Here is a 15,471-nt window from a genome sequence, read left to right on the forward strand (position 1 = left end):
GAGATTGATATTTTGCTCCTGGTCCCAGTTAGAATCAAGGTGTTGTCTTCAAACAGAATGAACTGTCTTTGAGACCAAATAGTTCCACCTACATTTTTAGTACATAGGATTTTACGTATATATGCACACATACTTGCAGATATATGTACGTATATTGTAAAAGTAATATATATATCTATGCTCTATAGGTTATGCACTGATTTTTTGTTCAATGCTTAGCTTTATATGACAAAAATTGCCTTATTTAATTTTGAATTCCCAGCCTCTACCACAATGCTTGGTGTATGTGATTGGCATTCAGTAAATATTTAATTAAACAACTTAATAACAAATGTTGCTTCAGAATCTAACTGAAAAAAGTATTTTAATGTTTTTGTTGCTTTTTAAATGGGACATACTCTTCTATTCTGGGTTGTAGCTGAACTTAAATATAAAACTGTTAGACTGAAATGAGTTTGCATTATTTTAATTCTCTGCACTAGATTTCTTCCGGATCTCATTAGAATTTACAGAATGTGCCCTAGTTTTTACAGTTTTGACAGCCAGCATTACCCAGTAGAACTTTCTGTGATGATGCAAATGTTCTATAATTTTTGCTCTCCAGTATAGTAATCACTGGCCACATGTGACTATTAAAGCACTTGAAATATGGTTAGTGGAACTGAAGAACTGAAGTTTATTTAATTACAATTAATTTCACTTTAAATCATCACATGTAGCTACTGTATTGGACCTTATAGGTTTGAATATTCTTGCTAATGAAAACTAAGTGTTTCATATTCTGTGGTTTATAAAGGACTTTGTCATTAGCTCTGTCCTCTTTCTCACCCTTTTATGGTATTTGACAGACTTTTATCAAAAACTTCCATGCGGCTGTGAAGGATACAGTGGTGTATTAGATTGTAAATTAAGATGAGTAATGAGAGTGCCTGTAATTTGAAGTTTAGCTAGATAATACAGGAAGGGACCTCTTGCGTTAAAAAATTCAACCTGATTCTTGAGGTTATTAACAGTATGGGTCTCCTTTAATGTATAAATTATAGGAGATAGAAAAGACACATGAAATGTAGTGTTTTTCTTTCTTTTCTAGTTGAAGTGTAGTTGACCTACAACACTATTAGTTCTAGGTCTACAACATAGTGACTCAGGATTTCTATGCATTTCAAAATGATCACCACTTGATTTTCATTAAATCTATATTTGAATGTAAATTGTGTTTTAGATTGGTGAATGACTACAGGTGGGAGTCTTCTTCAAAGAAAGTGAAAGAATTATCCTGATTTCTAAACTGTCAGACCCACCCCTATCCAAGTACTGTGGGAGAGAGAACATGGACCCTCTTTTTAGCAGAACAAAGTGAGAAGAATTCCTCAGTTGGAAACAAATCTGAAGTAGTTAATCTTCCCCTACATCTGTTTTCTCATCCTTGGCACTGCTGACATTTTGGACGTGTTAATTATTTGCTGTAGAAGGCTATTTATTGTTGGAATTTAGCAGCATAACTGATCTCTGCCCACTAGATGACAGTAGCACCCCTTAGTTCTAACAACCAAAAGTACTTCCAGGCATTGCCAGGTGTCCCCCAGGCAGAAGGGGCACAACCACCCCGACTGAGAACCACTATTCTAAATATTCTCTAGTTCTATATAAACACTTGTTGAACAGGGATCTACTGTTCTACGTCTTTTGGCCTTGGGGAAAGCTCTGTTTCCCAACGTCATTTCTACAGAGCCCTAAAATACATTTGTTTTATGTTTTGTCCGGAAGCTAGATGTTTTTGTGAGAGTAGGAGAATCCCTCAGAATTTCTAGCCCAGCGTACTTCCAGGAAGCAGTAGCTCTGATCACATTTTATAGATCAAAAATAAGACTCAGAGGGAATAAATAGCTGATTGTTTAGTTTAGCTAGTGGTAGAGACTTGAATGTAAGCCTTTTGTGTCCAGATAAGGAAGGCACCAAAGATGTGACTAGACCTGCTCTGATAGCAGCAGCACAGTTTAAAGATTAGAAATTTGGACCAGAGCTGGACTTGTATGAAGCAAGCAAGGTCCCAGAGTCCAAAACTTAAACTTTATATTTAAAGGACATTTATTCTCAGGTTCCAGTGTTCCTGACTCCATGTCTGGGAAGATTGGAGTCAGATTGCCTGGATTGTGCTGTGGTTTTGCTTACTATTAGCTGGTGATCTTGGAAAAGATACCTAACTTCTTGTTCCTCAGTTTCTTTTTCTGTGAAAAGAAGATGATGACAATGTCTGTTGTAAAGAATTTTTGTGAAAAATGAGTTGGTACACATAAAGTACTTATCAGGTGCACATTAAGCTCAGTATTAGTCTAGTAAACGTGATCCTCAAATGCATAACCAAATCATTTTGGGAACAGAAAATGAATTTTCTCCATGTCTAATTTCAGAGACCTGGTGAAGATTGCTAAAGAAGGACTGCCAGAAATAATAGCCTGTTGGGGGAAAAAAGTACTATGAAAATGAGTAGAGAGTTCTTTATATTTTCTAAGCTAGCTGAATAAATGAGATATGTATGCTATATTCAGGGAACTGCAGGTAGTTTGAAAAATAGAGTGCAAGTTATAGTAGTTGGAGAAGTTAGCATAATAACTGCTTGAAGGAGCTGCATCTTTAGAATGAGAAGGATTCTCTGGGGTGCTAGTTAAAAGGCAGAGTTTTGGACTTCTGCCTCAGAAAATCTCACTTGATAGTGGTACATTCTAACATTTAAAAAGAAAAATTTGCATTTACCAAAAAACCCACCCTAAATTAACAATTGAAAATGCATTAATGGGTTGTAGTCTGCAGTTTTTAAAGTATTGGTTTATACTTTAAAGCGGCAGCTCTTCATTTAGTGTACATAATAACCTGGACAGGTTGTTTGAACAGATTCCTGGCTCTACCTTCAGAGTTGCTGATTTGATGGGGGGGGGGGCGGGCGGGAGGGGGCTTAGAATTGGTCTGTCTTAACAAGTTCCCAGGTGATATTGATGCTGTTAGTCTAGAACCACTGATTTATAGAGGATAAGTTGGAAGGACAAGTTTGCACTAAAATGTTGAGTCTCTAAGGACAAGGATTTTTGTCATATTTGTTCACTCTGTTCTCAGTGCCACTAACAGTGTAGCATATGAGAGATACCCAGTAATTATGTGTAGAATGTATGATTTGAAGCAGGGAGCTCAGTTAGCTTATCATTAACACTTTGCAGTAATATTGATGGGAGGAAAGGACTTGAACCTGGGACCATAATAGTAGGGATAGATTGGAATAATGCTTTGGAAGGGAAATCAACAGTGATAATAGGGTGTCAGGGTAGATTCTGACTCACAGATCATTGACTTGAGAGGCTAGATGAGAAGTGGTAAATAGCACTTAGCACGTAATGTGTATTCATTAATATTTGCCTTTATCATGGAAACTTCATTGAAGTAAGGGGTCAGGATTACAGTGGGGAGACCAACTGGAGGTGATAAAACTGAAGCTTTAAATTTAGAAAATTAGGGTAAAGACTTGTATCTTAAAACATTAATTAATAGTACTTTTTTTCAACCTTGATTTTGGCCTACAAGAAGCAAGGTTTTGTGTTAGAGCAGAGCAAAGTGTCGACAGTTTGGGTGATAGACTTGTTTGGGAGGCTTACTATATAGCCTTACTGCATAATACATTTAGAGTGTATCTTACACTGTATAGTATATTTTATTAAATGTCTAAGCCTATTTTGTATTTTGAAGCCTCACATGAGTTAGACAGTATCGGAAGAGCAGATCCTAGGGGAGAAAACAAAGTTTCCATAGAGTCTTGTATACAAAATGATGGGATTAAATTTGATGTGTATGTTTAAGGAAGGTTTGCAACTTTCTTGGGCAATTTTTTATAAGTGCTCTATAGATTGAACATTGAACCTTGTAGAGAGAAAATGTATTTGGGAGACGGATGAAATAGTTGTAAATATTTTCTTACTTTTTTGCCCACTTTTTTTTTTCTCCTTCATCACAGAAATGGGTTAGATGAGAAAATAGAAGTGGTTAAGCAAAAAAGGATTGTCAATCCTTGTCATAATGAAATGAGGGAAGGGAATTTCAAGAAGTGTGGAGGTTTGAGAATACCTTTGAAAGTGCATTAAGAATTCTTTTCCCTTATATAGGATTGGACAGATAGAAAAGTGGATTTTTGTAACTTGAGAACTGCCTTTAATAGTGTTTCTCATAGTTCGAGGAAAGATGGATTTGTGTTTTACATGTTATTTAAAAGGAAAGAAAGATTTCCATAAAGTAGATAATGATTTGATATTAAAAAGGATGATTTTTGATTGCCGAAAAATTACTTATATGAAACTGGTAAATAAGGAATTACTATACAAAGTTTGTTGAAGATAATAGAAAAAATTCTTCAGTAGCAAAATAAGTAGCAAAAATGAGGTTTGATGCTTTAGAAATTGGTTTTCATATTTGTATACACTTGGGTCAGAATTAGAGATTTGCAGGTTTTATGGTTTTATCAGTTTTGAAAATGGAAGAATTTTATAAACAGACGAATAAAGTATGTTTTATCCACATGTCCAGATCTTCCCTCTTACTTAGAAATCTTTAATGTTCTTTGCTTCAGTTATGGGAGAATAAACTAATGCAGTCTAGAGCGGTAGATGGATTTCATTCAGAAGAGCAGCAGCTTTTATTGCAAGTTCAACAGCAGCATCAACCCCAGCAGCAGCAGCATCATCACCATCACCACCATCAGCAAGCTCAGCCTCAGCAGACAGTGCCTCAGCAAGCGCAGGCCCAGCAGGTCCTTATTCCTGCTTCACAGCAAGGTGAGACTGGGTAATCCTACTACAGCTTGGAGGTGAAAGCTGTCATTTTCAAAGAAGAGAAATACTCTGCATGTCTCCTTTCTGTTGGCTGAGGGGTTGGATCTGTGTGTGTCTGTATATACGATGTGGGTCCTATTTGTGTAATAATGAAGAGTAATTCACTAACAGAAGCCTAAAATGATATTTAGGTAAGTATATTAATACTTTGAGAAGGCTATGCAATGGTGAATTTCCTAAAATAAGTCAGATCTATAAGTTTGTTTATTAAGAGTTTCATTATTATAGTAGGATCATTATCTTTATGAAACTGATTTGTTCCTTCAAAGATATTTCACCTTAGTTTTTATTAATAAACACTGGAGGATTTTTGTTACTATACTTTGGCAGTCTGAAATTCAAATTCCCATTTATGAGAATTTACTAGATTAGATTTCCTTTAAGTAAAGAGTGGATATATGATATCTTATATGATTTTACATAGGAGAAGGCAATGGCACCCCACTCCAGTACTCTTGCCTGGAAAATCCCATGGACGGAGGAGCCTGGTAGGCTGCAGTCCATGGGGTTGCGAAGAGTCGGACACGACTGAGCGACTTCCCTTTCACTTTTCACCTTCATGCATTGGAGAAGGAAATGGCAGCCCACTCCGGTGTTCTTGCCTGGAGAATCCCAGGGATGGGGGAGCCTGGTGGGCTTCCGTCTATGGGGTAGCACAGAGTCAGACATGACTGAAGCGACTTAGCAGCATAGACTGTGTCCATAGTGTTTTTGTACTGTGCAAGTCATTTTAAAGATTTTGTTTCATTGAAGCCTCTTAAAGGCTTTGTGAAATAGCTCTTAAAAATCACAAGTGAGGAAAACCTGGGCCGTGAAAAGTCTTAGAAGCTTTATCCTCTACATGGAGTATTTTCTGTCTTGACAAACAGTTCAGTTGTAAAACTTCTGGGCATTCAATTATGTAAATCAGAGAGGAGAATGAAGGTAAGATGAAAGCTTCAATTTAAGGTAACTGTTTACTCACTTGCCTCACCTGAGAGTTTATATGAGACTGAAAATTGATATTGATGCATATTAGAAATGTTTGTTTTACTGTTTGTATCAAATATGACAATATTTGATTTTATTCTATACCTTATACTAAGTAACTTTGTCCTTTTAATTTTTTTTGATGACTGTTCCTCCTATTGCCTTCAGATCTGGCACTAGGATTTTAGGTCATCATAAATTAAAATTTGATTTTCTTCACTCAGAGGATATTAGGATAATGGAATTATCTGTTTATTCTCTGAAATTTGCGGAATCAAACACCTAATTCCTTTTATATCAGCATAAGTATTGCCATTATTTATGGGTTGTGTTTTTTTTTTTAAGCTGAAGAAAATAAGATTCTGGAAACTGTCAGATTGGGAGAAAAAGATTTTTAAATGCTAAATTATAACTTTTTGAGTTCACTCTGAATGAGTTAATAACACATTCAGCAGTAATATATTAATAATATGGTCAGTGCTGAGTTGGCAAGACAGTATTAAATTTTCCAATTTAAGAATATACAGAGGGCTTCCTTGGTGGCTCAGTGGTAAAGAATCCACCTGCCAATGCGGGAGCCACGGGTTCAATCCCTGATCTGGAAAGATCCACCACGTGTGGCAGAGCACTGAAGCCCGAGCGCCATGACTGTTGAGCCTCTGCTCTAGAGCCTGGGAGCCGCAGCTACTTAGGCCCATACCCCCTAGAGCCCATGCTCCCCAACAGGAAAAGCCACCACAATGAGAGCCTGTGTACTGCAGCTAGAGAGCAACCTCTGCTTACCACAACTGGAGAAAAGTCGGCATAGCAATGAAGACCCAGCATAGCCAAAAATAAACAAATAATATATTTCTGTGCATTTTTTAAAAAAGTTTTAGGTGTTAGGTATCTCATTGCTTTGTGTTTCCAAGGTCCTTTGTATTTGTAGGTGTTTGTTAACTCAAATATTTTAAACTGTGGTTTACAGTAGAAGGAGGGTATATCATGGCTGTTATTTACCATAGAAGTTTATAACATTCTGAGATAGCAAATATTTGGACAGCATGAAAAAAAATTTCAGTATGGTATAGCCTTCTTATGAAATAGCCTCATCATCCATTGTCTTTATGTGTGCTTATGTTTTTTATAGCTGCAGCACCACAAGTTATTGTTCCTGATTCTAAGCTGATACAACATATGAATGCATCAAACATGGTAAGACTCAGAACACAGTTCTTTGCTTGGCTCTATTTATTCTAGTCCAGGTTGTGATTATGCTTGAGTATGTTGTGTATTAACATCTTAAAGTTTTAATCAAGACTTGAGAAAAATACCTGTTTTGCTTGGTTTCCTAAGTATTAGATTTAACAGCAAATCTAAAGTTTAGCTTGATACTTAAGACAATTAAGGTTCATAAAATTACATAATTTTCTGTTGAAAATACCAAAAGGATGATGCTTCATGGGAACTATTTTTTGAAAATAGGTTTAGGGGACCTACCAAACATTATGCCAAGTATAGTTATGTTTCAGAAGATCTATTAACTGAAACAGGTTAGGAATGCTAAGAATTATAAATTTTTTTAAATGAAAATAAACTGTTTGAATAAAGATACCTAGTATCTTTAAGATCAGACATTTACAAATTCTGCTCTGATTTAACCATAGCATCGCCTAGTAAGTTTTATTACAGTATATAAATTGCTATACAATATATAAAATGCGTTTTAACCGATTGAGTTTATTATATGTAGACTTGATATTTCTAAGGGATAGCCACTGAACTTCATAAGTCCTCAAATTTTCACATTTCACTCAGCACATAAAGTGTATCCCGTCAGATATAATACAGTATAACTATAAAACCGAAACATTAAAATAAAGTTGAATTACCATAGTTGTTCCAGTACTTTCTTATAGATGGCTTTTCTTTTGTTTAAAATACACAGACTGTTAGTGGTATCTCAGCTCTGGCACTCCATTCTTAAATTCAACCAAATCTTTTTATTAGGTAAGAATTGTTATTTTAAATAACATCTCTTAGTTTAGTGCTATCTATGATATTTTCTTTTCTGATCCAAGTTTTTTTTTTTTTTAATGAAGAAGCAATTAAAAAAAAGTCAGTTTCTATGATTTTGTGAATGATGAGCAGTGAACCTGAAAATTGTGTTTTATAAGACATATAGGGAGCAGCGCTTAACATACCAGACAAATAACTTCTATCTGTTGCTATATACCAGCCTTAACATATGTATAATTTTACAGAATTTTCCACTTCTGTATGACAGAAATTGGAATTTTTAATTCACAAAAAATTGAGAATCTCTATTTGTACTTCTAGTTCAGGTTGCCAGAGTCAGTTATTTTGGGTGAAAATCACAAAAGTCCACTGCTGTTGATTCTAACACATAGTTTTGTTATTTTTAAAAAAATTTCCTTTCAAGTTCCAGGCACCAAAATTTTCTTTTTAACCTCCACCCTTAAAAATAAACCTCAGATTTTCCTGGTGGTCCGATGGTTGGGAATTTGCCTGCCAGTACAGGGCACACAGGTTTGATCCCTTGTCCAGGATTTCCACACGCCACTGGGCAGTTAGTTAGCCTTGTGCTCTAGAGCCTGTGAGCCACAACTACTGAAGCCCACACACCCTAGAGCCTGTGTTTTGCAGCAGGAGAAGCCACTGCAGTGAGAAGCCTGCACACTGCAACTAGAGAATAGTCCCCACTCAGCAACTAGAGAAAGCCTGCATGCAGCGGTGAAGAGCCAGTGCAGCCAAAAATAAAATTAAAAAGTTCTCAACAAAAAAGTTTTACAGTACGATCCATATTATGGTTGGTACTATTGAGGCTGTTTCCTAGGGAATAACTTGTATAACTATAAAACAGAAAGTTTGGCAGAATCACTTGTAGTAGGCCCATCTAATTTTGAAGAATTTTTAGTGTTGTGGGAAAGAATTTTGAATTAAAATTGTCTTTAAAAGGACTGGCAAAATTAATGACCCATCTCTGATTAGTTGTGTCTCCTTGATTCTAAAGAACATATGTATTTAAACAGATCATAGGTCAGACTTCAATCAATAAAATGTGTTAGCATTTATATATATTTCAGCATTTTACTTGTTTTCAGTTAGTGTTTGTTCCATGTGTTTCTCATGTTCTAAAATGCAATCAGTATAGGCTCTTGCAAATAAAAGTTTTTTGGATTTTTATATGTTTGCATTACTATTCCTGATTCAGAGATAGCCATTAAAAAGTTTGATTAAAAAAAAAATCTAACAGCTCTTTGTGCATTGGAAATGAACATATTGAAGAGTTACATAATTTCATAAGATATGAAATACTGATAATGTATTTGGTAGAAGGCTGTTTCAGGGAACTTATAAAACAGGACCTTATATCAAACTAGTTTTGCAGGTTCTCTTTATGAAATTATTGCTGAAATGCATTATTCATGTTATGGCCTTTTCACAAGATCCAGGAACGAACTTTCAGCAGACATTAAAAAGATGGTTTGTGTATGATGTATGTGTGTATACTCAGTTGCTCAGTCATGTCTGACTCTTTGTGACCCCATGGGCTATATAGCCTACCAGGCTCCTCTGTCCATGGAATGAATTCTCCAGGCATAAAAACACTGGAGTGGGTAGCCATTTTCCTGCTCCTGGGGATCTTCTCAACCCAGAAATTGAACCCACATCTCTTGTGTCTCCTGCACTGGCAGGCAGATTCTTTAGCGCTGAGCCACCTAAGAAGCCCATGTGTATGATACATCACAAGAGATATTTATAGCAACTTGAATGTGCAGAGGTATGCAGGTGGTATTGTGTCATGTGTGCTATAAGGAAAATGGTAGGTCAGTTTGCTAGTAGAGTGAGATCTATTAATCTTAAGTTGTGAATTACAGGCACTTAACATTCCTAAATAATATTTCTCAATACTGAGTGGTTTTTAGTATATTCCTTAAATTTAGATTACCTTTCATTTGCTTATATGGACAAGATTTATTTAAATCTTTCATTTATTTAATAAAATGAAATGCAGAATGCGGCATTTTATAAAGAGAACCTGGCAAGCTGTAGCTGAATTAGGAGGATATAATGGGAATTTCAGGCTTGAGATATAAAGATTACTTAGGGCTGTCAAATGGCAACAAGCATGTTTTCTTGGAGGGCTGTTTCTAGAGCCTAACTTGATAGTTACATCATTAAACTACTTCAGTATAATTTTCCAAGATTTGTTGGCTTCTCGAAGATTAGCATCTCCAAAGCAGTTAATGTTTATTTCTTGAAGTGTTTTCAAATTAAAGTGTTAGTCACTCAGTCCTGTCTGACTCTTTGCAACCCCATGGACTGTAGCCCACCAGGCTTTGTCTGTCCATGGGATTCTCCAGGCAAGAGTACTGGAGTGGGTGGTGAATCCCTTCCCCAGGGGATCTTCCCAAACTCTAGTCTCCTGCAATGCAGGCAGATTTGTGGGCTGTGAAAATTCTAAAGGAATTCTCCCTTGATTCCCTAACCTGTATTGTCCCTGCACTGGCCCCTGGAGGGAGTGGAGGGTGGTGAGTACTCACATAAAAGTGTTTATAAAAATGTGTTCGTTAGATTGTATATACGAGCCTGGTACCTTGAAGAAGGTTGAAGCGTGCTTCATGCTAAGTTGCTTTGGTCATGTCCAACTCTTTGTGACCTCATGGACTGTATGTAGCCCACCGGGCTCCTTTATCCGTGGGATTCTCCAGGCAAAAATACTGGGGTGGATTTCCATGCCCGCCAGCAGGGGATCTTCCCAACTCAGTGATCGAACCTCTATCTCCTGTGGCTCATGCATTGCAGGCGGATTCTTTACTGCTGAGCCACCAGAAGCCCCAAAAAAGGTTGAAGGAGAGGAGGGGGGGAAACAACTCTTCTGTAGTTTTATAGTTACAGTATAGTGAGATACATGGAAAAATGGGCTTCCCAGGTTTCACTAGTGGTAAAGGACCTGCCGACTAGTGCAGGAGAATTAAACGAGGGTTTGCTCTTTGGGTCTGGAAGATCCCCTGGAAGAGGGCATGGCAACCCCTCCCAATATTCTTGCCTGGAGAATCCCCATGGACAGAGGAGCCTGGCGGGTTACAGAGTTGCAAAGAGTTGGACATGACTGTAGTGACAGCATGCATGTGTTTACGTGGAAATACTTACAGCTCAGGATTTTTCTTTTTTTTTTTTTTTAACAAAAAGGAAAAACAGTAAAAACGTATAATTCTTTTGGAGGAAAGGGGAGAAATCTGTTGAAGTAGTAAATCAAGAATTTATCTTGGATTTAAAAACAGAGTATGTAATTCCATGTATATTTTTGTAGCTTAAAGTCAGAAAATATAACTCCATTTTAAAATGCAGAAATTAATTTTTGTGACTCAAGATTTTTAAGGCATTTTTTATATTACTAAAACTGTTAGTAATATATGTTTAACCTTGATAATGCCAGTGTTGTCACCTTATGCCATAAGTGTATTGTCATTTCAGAAATCTTAGTATTCTTAATTTATACCATAGTTAACAGCTCTCTATAAAGAAAATCTTTTATCAGAAGATTGCAATTCTTAGAGATGCCAGCTAAGAATTGCAATCTTTTGATAAAAGATTTTCTTTACAGACTTGTTACTTACGGTATAAATTAAGAATATTAGGATCTCTGAAATGAAGATATACTTTTGCCACTAGTATATTAGTTGACAATAAGGAATTGGGGGTAAGCAAATAGAATAAGAAAGAAATAATGGAATGGATATTTTATTTATCGTACAGCATTATTAGTGTGGGTTAGAGTTCCTTAGCGTACGTTCTCTAGGAGCGGAGAACCTCTTAATTACATTATTCTGCATAATTGCTTGAAATAATTAGGTAAGATATTTAGCTCATTGGTCTTTTTTGTACCATTTTATTAATTGGGAGGTAGTCTTACTGCCAGAACTTTTCATTTTAGTATATTCTAAATGAAACTTCAAATACGATTAATATATGCCAGAGGTAAACTGAGGTGCTGTTAAGCACATACATAGTTTGATTGTTTTCTTTTCAGAGTGCTGCTGCTACAGCTGCAACCTTGGCACTCCCTGCTGGTGTGACTCCTGTTCAACAGATATTAACAAATTCAGGTAAATAGAAATAACTGAACTGTTACTTACTTAACTCAGAATATGGTACCATCTAGCCTTAGTTTCGGAGAAGGCAGTGGTACCCCACTCCAGTACTCTTGCCTGGAAAATCCCATGGACGGAGGAGCCTGGTAGGCTGCAGTCCATGAGGTCGCTAAGAGTCAGACATGACTGAGCGACTTCACTTTGACTTTTCACTTTCATGCATTGGAGAAGGAAATGGCAACCCACTCCAGTGTTCTTGCCTGGAGAATCCCAGGGACAGGGGAGCCTGGTGGGCTTCTGTCTATGGGGTCGCACAGAGTCGGACACGACAGAAGCGACTTAGCAGCAGCAGCCTTAGTTTTGTCTTCCTTGAAACACAGAAAATAGTAATATTTCTTTTGCCATTTGGCTTACGTTATTAAAATAAGATGATTTGAGGACTATAGCTTATTAAACCATAGACACTGCTGAGGATGCAGTAAAGAAGATGAGAATTGCACTTGAACTTTTGATCTATGAATGAAATACTATTTCTTGAAATAAAGTATGATTATCTAGAATGCTTATTTCACTTGGTCTTTTTTTCTAAATGCATTTAACCTGTGAAATAATTAAAGTTTTACTTAAATTTAAAACCTGCCAAATTAAGCTTAATTTGTTTGAACTAATTTGTGGCATTAAACTAAATCCTATAGTACTTTACTATAAAATAGCAAAATTTATTGCATTCTAATAGTATCTCTCTATAGGCTGGCAAAATTTACTTCTGAGCATAATGTTTGAAGAATTTATTTATCTGGATTTTAAGTATTTTCTTTGTAATATTAATTACGCAATTTCTTGTTATTTTGTTAATTTCTTAATTTTTGAAGAACAAACTTAGGAGCTTATCTTGCTGCATATTTTAATGAAATATAATTGCTTGCTACTTAACTCAAGATTGTGAATTATCTAAAACAATATTTTAGAGGGATTTTGCGTAAGCCAATCATGCAGTGTTATATGGCATTGATAATTGGTTCAGCAAACTCTTACTTTTTTTCATGTTGAAGCTAAGTTAATGCAATGCTTTGGTTCAAGATATTAATGCTTTATTATACTTTTGTTTCTTTAAAGCTTTGAAAATAAACAGCCCCTGAAATATTTGGTCTTACATGACTTATCAAAAATAATTTATGCTTTTAATCAATTTATAACCTGTTAAAACTTTTTTGGAAAACAGCTTTATCAGGAAAATAAAGTATTTTAAGCAATGTATTTCACCATATGTGGAAGTTAGAGAAGGTGAGGATTATAGTTTACTGTGTATAGATGACAGCCCTTAATAATATTGTTAATTTTCTTACTCAACAATTTCTGACATTCACTATGGGCTGTCAGTCACTATAAATGTTTTATTTTGAGGTGGTCACTGCTGAAGTGGTAACTTGGAATGCATACTTTTTGCTTTAGGCCAGCTTCTGCAAGTGGTCAGAGCAGCCAATGGTGCCCAGTATATCTTTCAGCCTCAGCAGTCAGTGGTTCTGCAGCAACAGGTTATACCACAAATGCAGCCTGGTGGAGTACAAGCTCCTGTTATACAGCAGGTAAAAGTCTTTTAAGTTCTGACCACCATGGGGTTCTTTTGTCTTCTCCGTGCTTCCCTTTCCTTTTTCCACAGCTGTATCTACACATATTCTTAGACTCTTCTCCAATACTACACAACCTGTCATTCTGAATTTCTCCTGTACACCTCATAGCTTAACTTAGATTCAGTATGTTTGACTGAATTGTTATCACTACTAATGGTTTCTCCTCTCCCCACCCCCACCTTCCTTTTTATATGTGGCACCACTCTCCATCCAGCCTCGTAAGCTAGTTACTCAGCATTCATTCAACACACATTTACTGGGTGGCTACGTATCAGGGTCTTTGCAAGAGACTAAAGACTTAGGAGCTTAGGAGTGAACAAAGCAGGAACACGTCTAGTTTCATTTTGCTTTTGTATTATCTGGAAAGGGGTACATGGACTCCTCCCTTTTGCTTACCTCTAATATCTAAGGTACCATGAAGTTCTACCAGTTCTTAATAGTTCTTTTTTTCAGACTTCAGTTTAAACATGTTTTCAATCCTTTAATATATTTGAAGCAAGTTTTGTTTTCCCATACTCCGTTTTCATTTTCTTAGTTCATGTTTTCATAATTTCTAACTTAAAATACTGTGTTATCCTCTTGATTTCCCTGCCTCCAGTCTTATGCCCTCTTAAGTTGACTGCCGCTCTATTTATAGTCATTGTTCTAAACATATGTAAATCTTTTTTGCTTATTGGAAAACATGTAAATTTCTCAGCATGGGTTGTAAGATCTTTTTTTGTGATCTTGATTTTTTTTTAATCTTTCCTGTTTATTTTTTGCCATGCTTCCAGTTTTTACCTGCTTCAGCTGTTATTTATATCAACGTTGACAGATAACTTGAATCTGCTTGTGTGCCAAGTGTTAAACACTTTTGTGAGGACAAAGATGAAAGAGAAATAGTTATTTTCTTGAGGATCTTGTGTACTGTGAAAAAGAGGTAGAGACAAAAACACATGTTTATATGATAGTATGATGAGGGAGGTTAGGTCAGAGGAGTCGCATTCATCAAACCTGTTCACAGCTTTCCCAGTTTTGCTCTGCTGGTTCTTCTGGGTTTCTCTTGATGCCAGTCTGTATAGAATGCCACCTTTGGCCTTCCTTCTAGCAGTTCTCCCCACTGTCCCCCCGGCAAACAGAGAAAGCCTGGCTAATCTCCCAAAACACAAATACTAGAACCTCTAGTATTACCTACAGGAGAAACTTCCTTGACCAGGTCTTGTCCCCCATAGCTGAGTTTAGTACTCGTTCCTGTCCTCTCATATGCTATATCATATGTCTCTTACACCTTCTGTCTTTTTGAGTTGTTATTGTTTTGTCTATTGCACTTTATCTGTAAACTTGTGAAGAGAAATACTATCTTGTTATTTTTGCTTTCCTTGAACCTAGAGACAAGACATTGCCATTTAGTACTTTTAATTTATAACTGGGTATTCTCTGCTTTTTACTTAGTAACTATAATTATAAATATGTCCATTATAACAGATGTAATTAATGTTTATTAATATGTTCTTTCTGAGCTGCGATTTACTTCAGAACCCTAGAATGCAGAAGCTGGAAGGAACTTTAGAAGTCATCTGACTTGGTAGTTCGCAACTTCGGTTATATGATTAGAATTATCTGGGAAGCCTTAAATAAAATGAATAGATATTATCTCATATCAGTTAAATCAGAATATTAGAAGTAGTGACTTAGGTATCAATATTTTTAAATTACAGGTTGTTATAATTTGTAGCAGGGTTGAGAACCATTGACCTTAAACAATGAAGCGAGGTTAAATGACTTGCCTCTGCTACATCTTTATCTGTGATCTTAGAACTGGAACCCAAGGCTTCAGTTTCCAGATCAGTGTTCTTCATAGAGTGAAAGTGTAGCCTAGTATTAAGAGCAGAACCAGAAAGCCTAGGTTCATGTTTTGTCTCC

At 36.2% G+C, this 15,471-nt stretch overlaps 1 protein-coding gene and 1 non-coding gene across 2 annotated transcripts in view; both read left to right on the forward strand.

The window, feature by feature from the left end:
- GTF2A1 (general transcription factor IIA subunit 1) overlaps window positions 1-15,471 on the forward strand; it is a 38,045-nt gene that overhangs the window by 6,873 nt on the left and 15,701 nt on the right. The window contains exons 3-6 of the mRNA XM_005894264.2: window positions 4,610-4,814; window positions 6,970-7,034; window positions 11,878-11,953; window positions 13,391-13,524. Coding sequence (XP_005894326.1) covers window positions 4,610-4,814; window positions 6,970-7,034; window positions 11,878-11,953; window positions 13,391-13,524 — 480 coding nt within the window. The remainder of the gene's footprint in view (window positions 1-4,609; window positions 4,815-6,969; window positions 7,035-11,877; window positions 11,954-13,390; window positions 13,525-15,471) is intronic.
- On the forward strand, window positions 5,981-6,124 carry LOC138989630 (small nucleolar RNA SNORA79). The gene has a single exon (XR_011465887.1). It is a non-coding gene; the product is annotated as a small nucleolar RNA SNORA79 (small nucleolar RNA).

This window comes from Bos mutus, chromosome 10 (assembly GCF_027580195.1).
Source record: "Bos mutus isolate GX-2022 chromosome 10, NWIPB_WYAK_1.1, whole genome shotgun sequence".
Taxonomy (NCBI): domain Eukaryota; kingdom Metazoa; phylum Chordata; class Mammalia; order Artiodactyla; family Bovidae; genus Bos; species Bos mutus.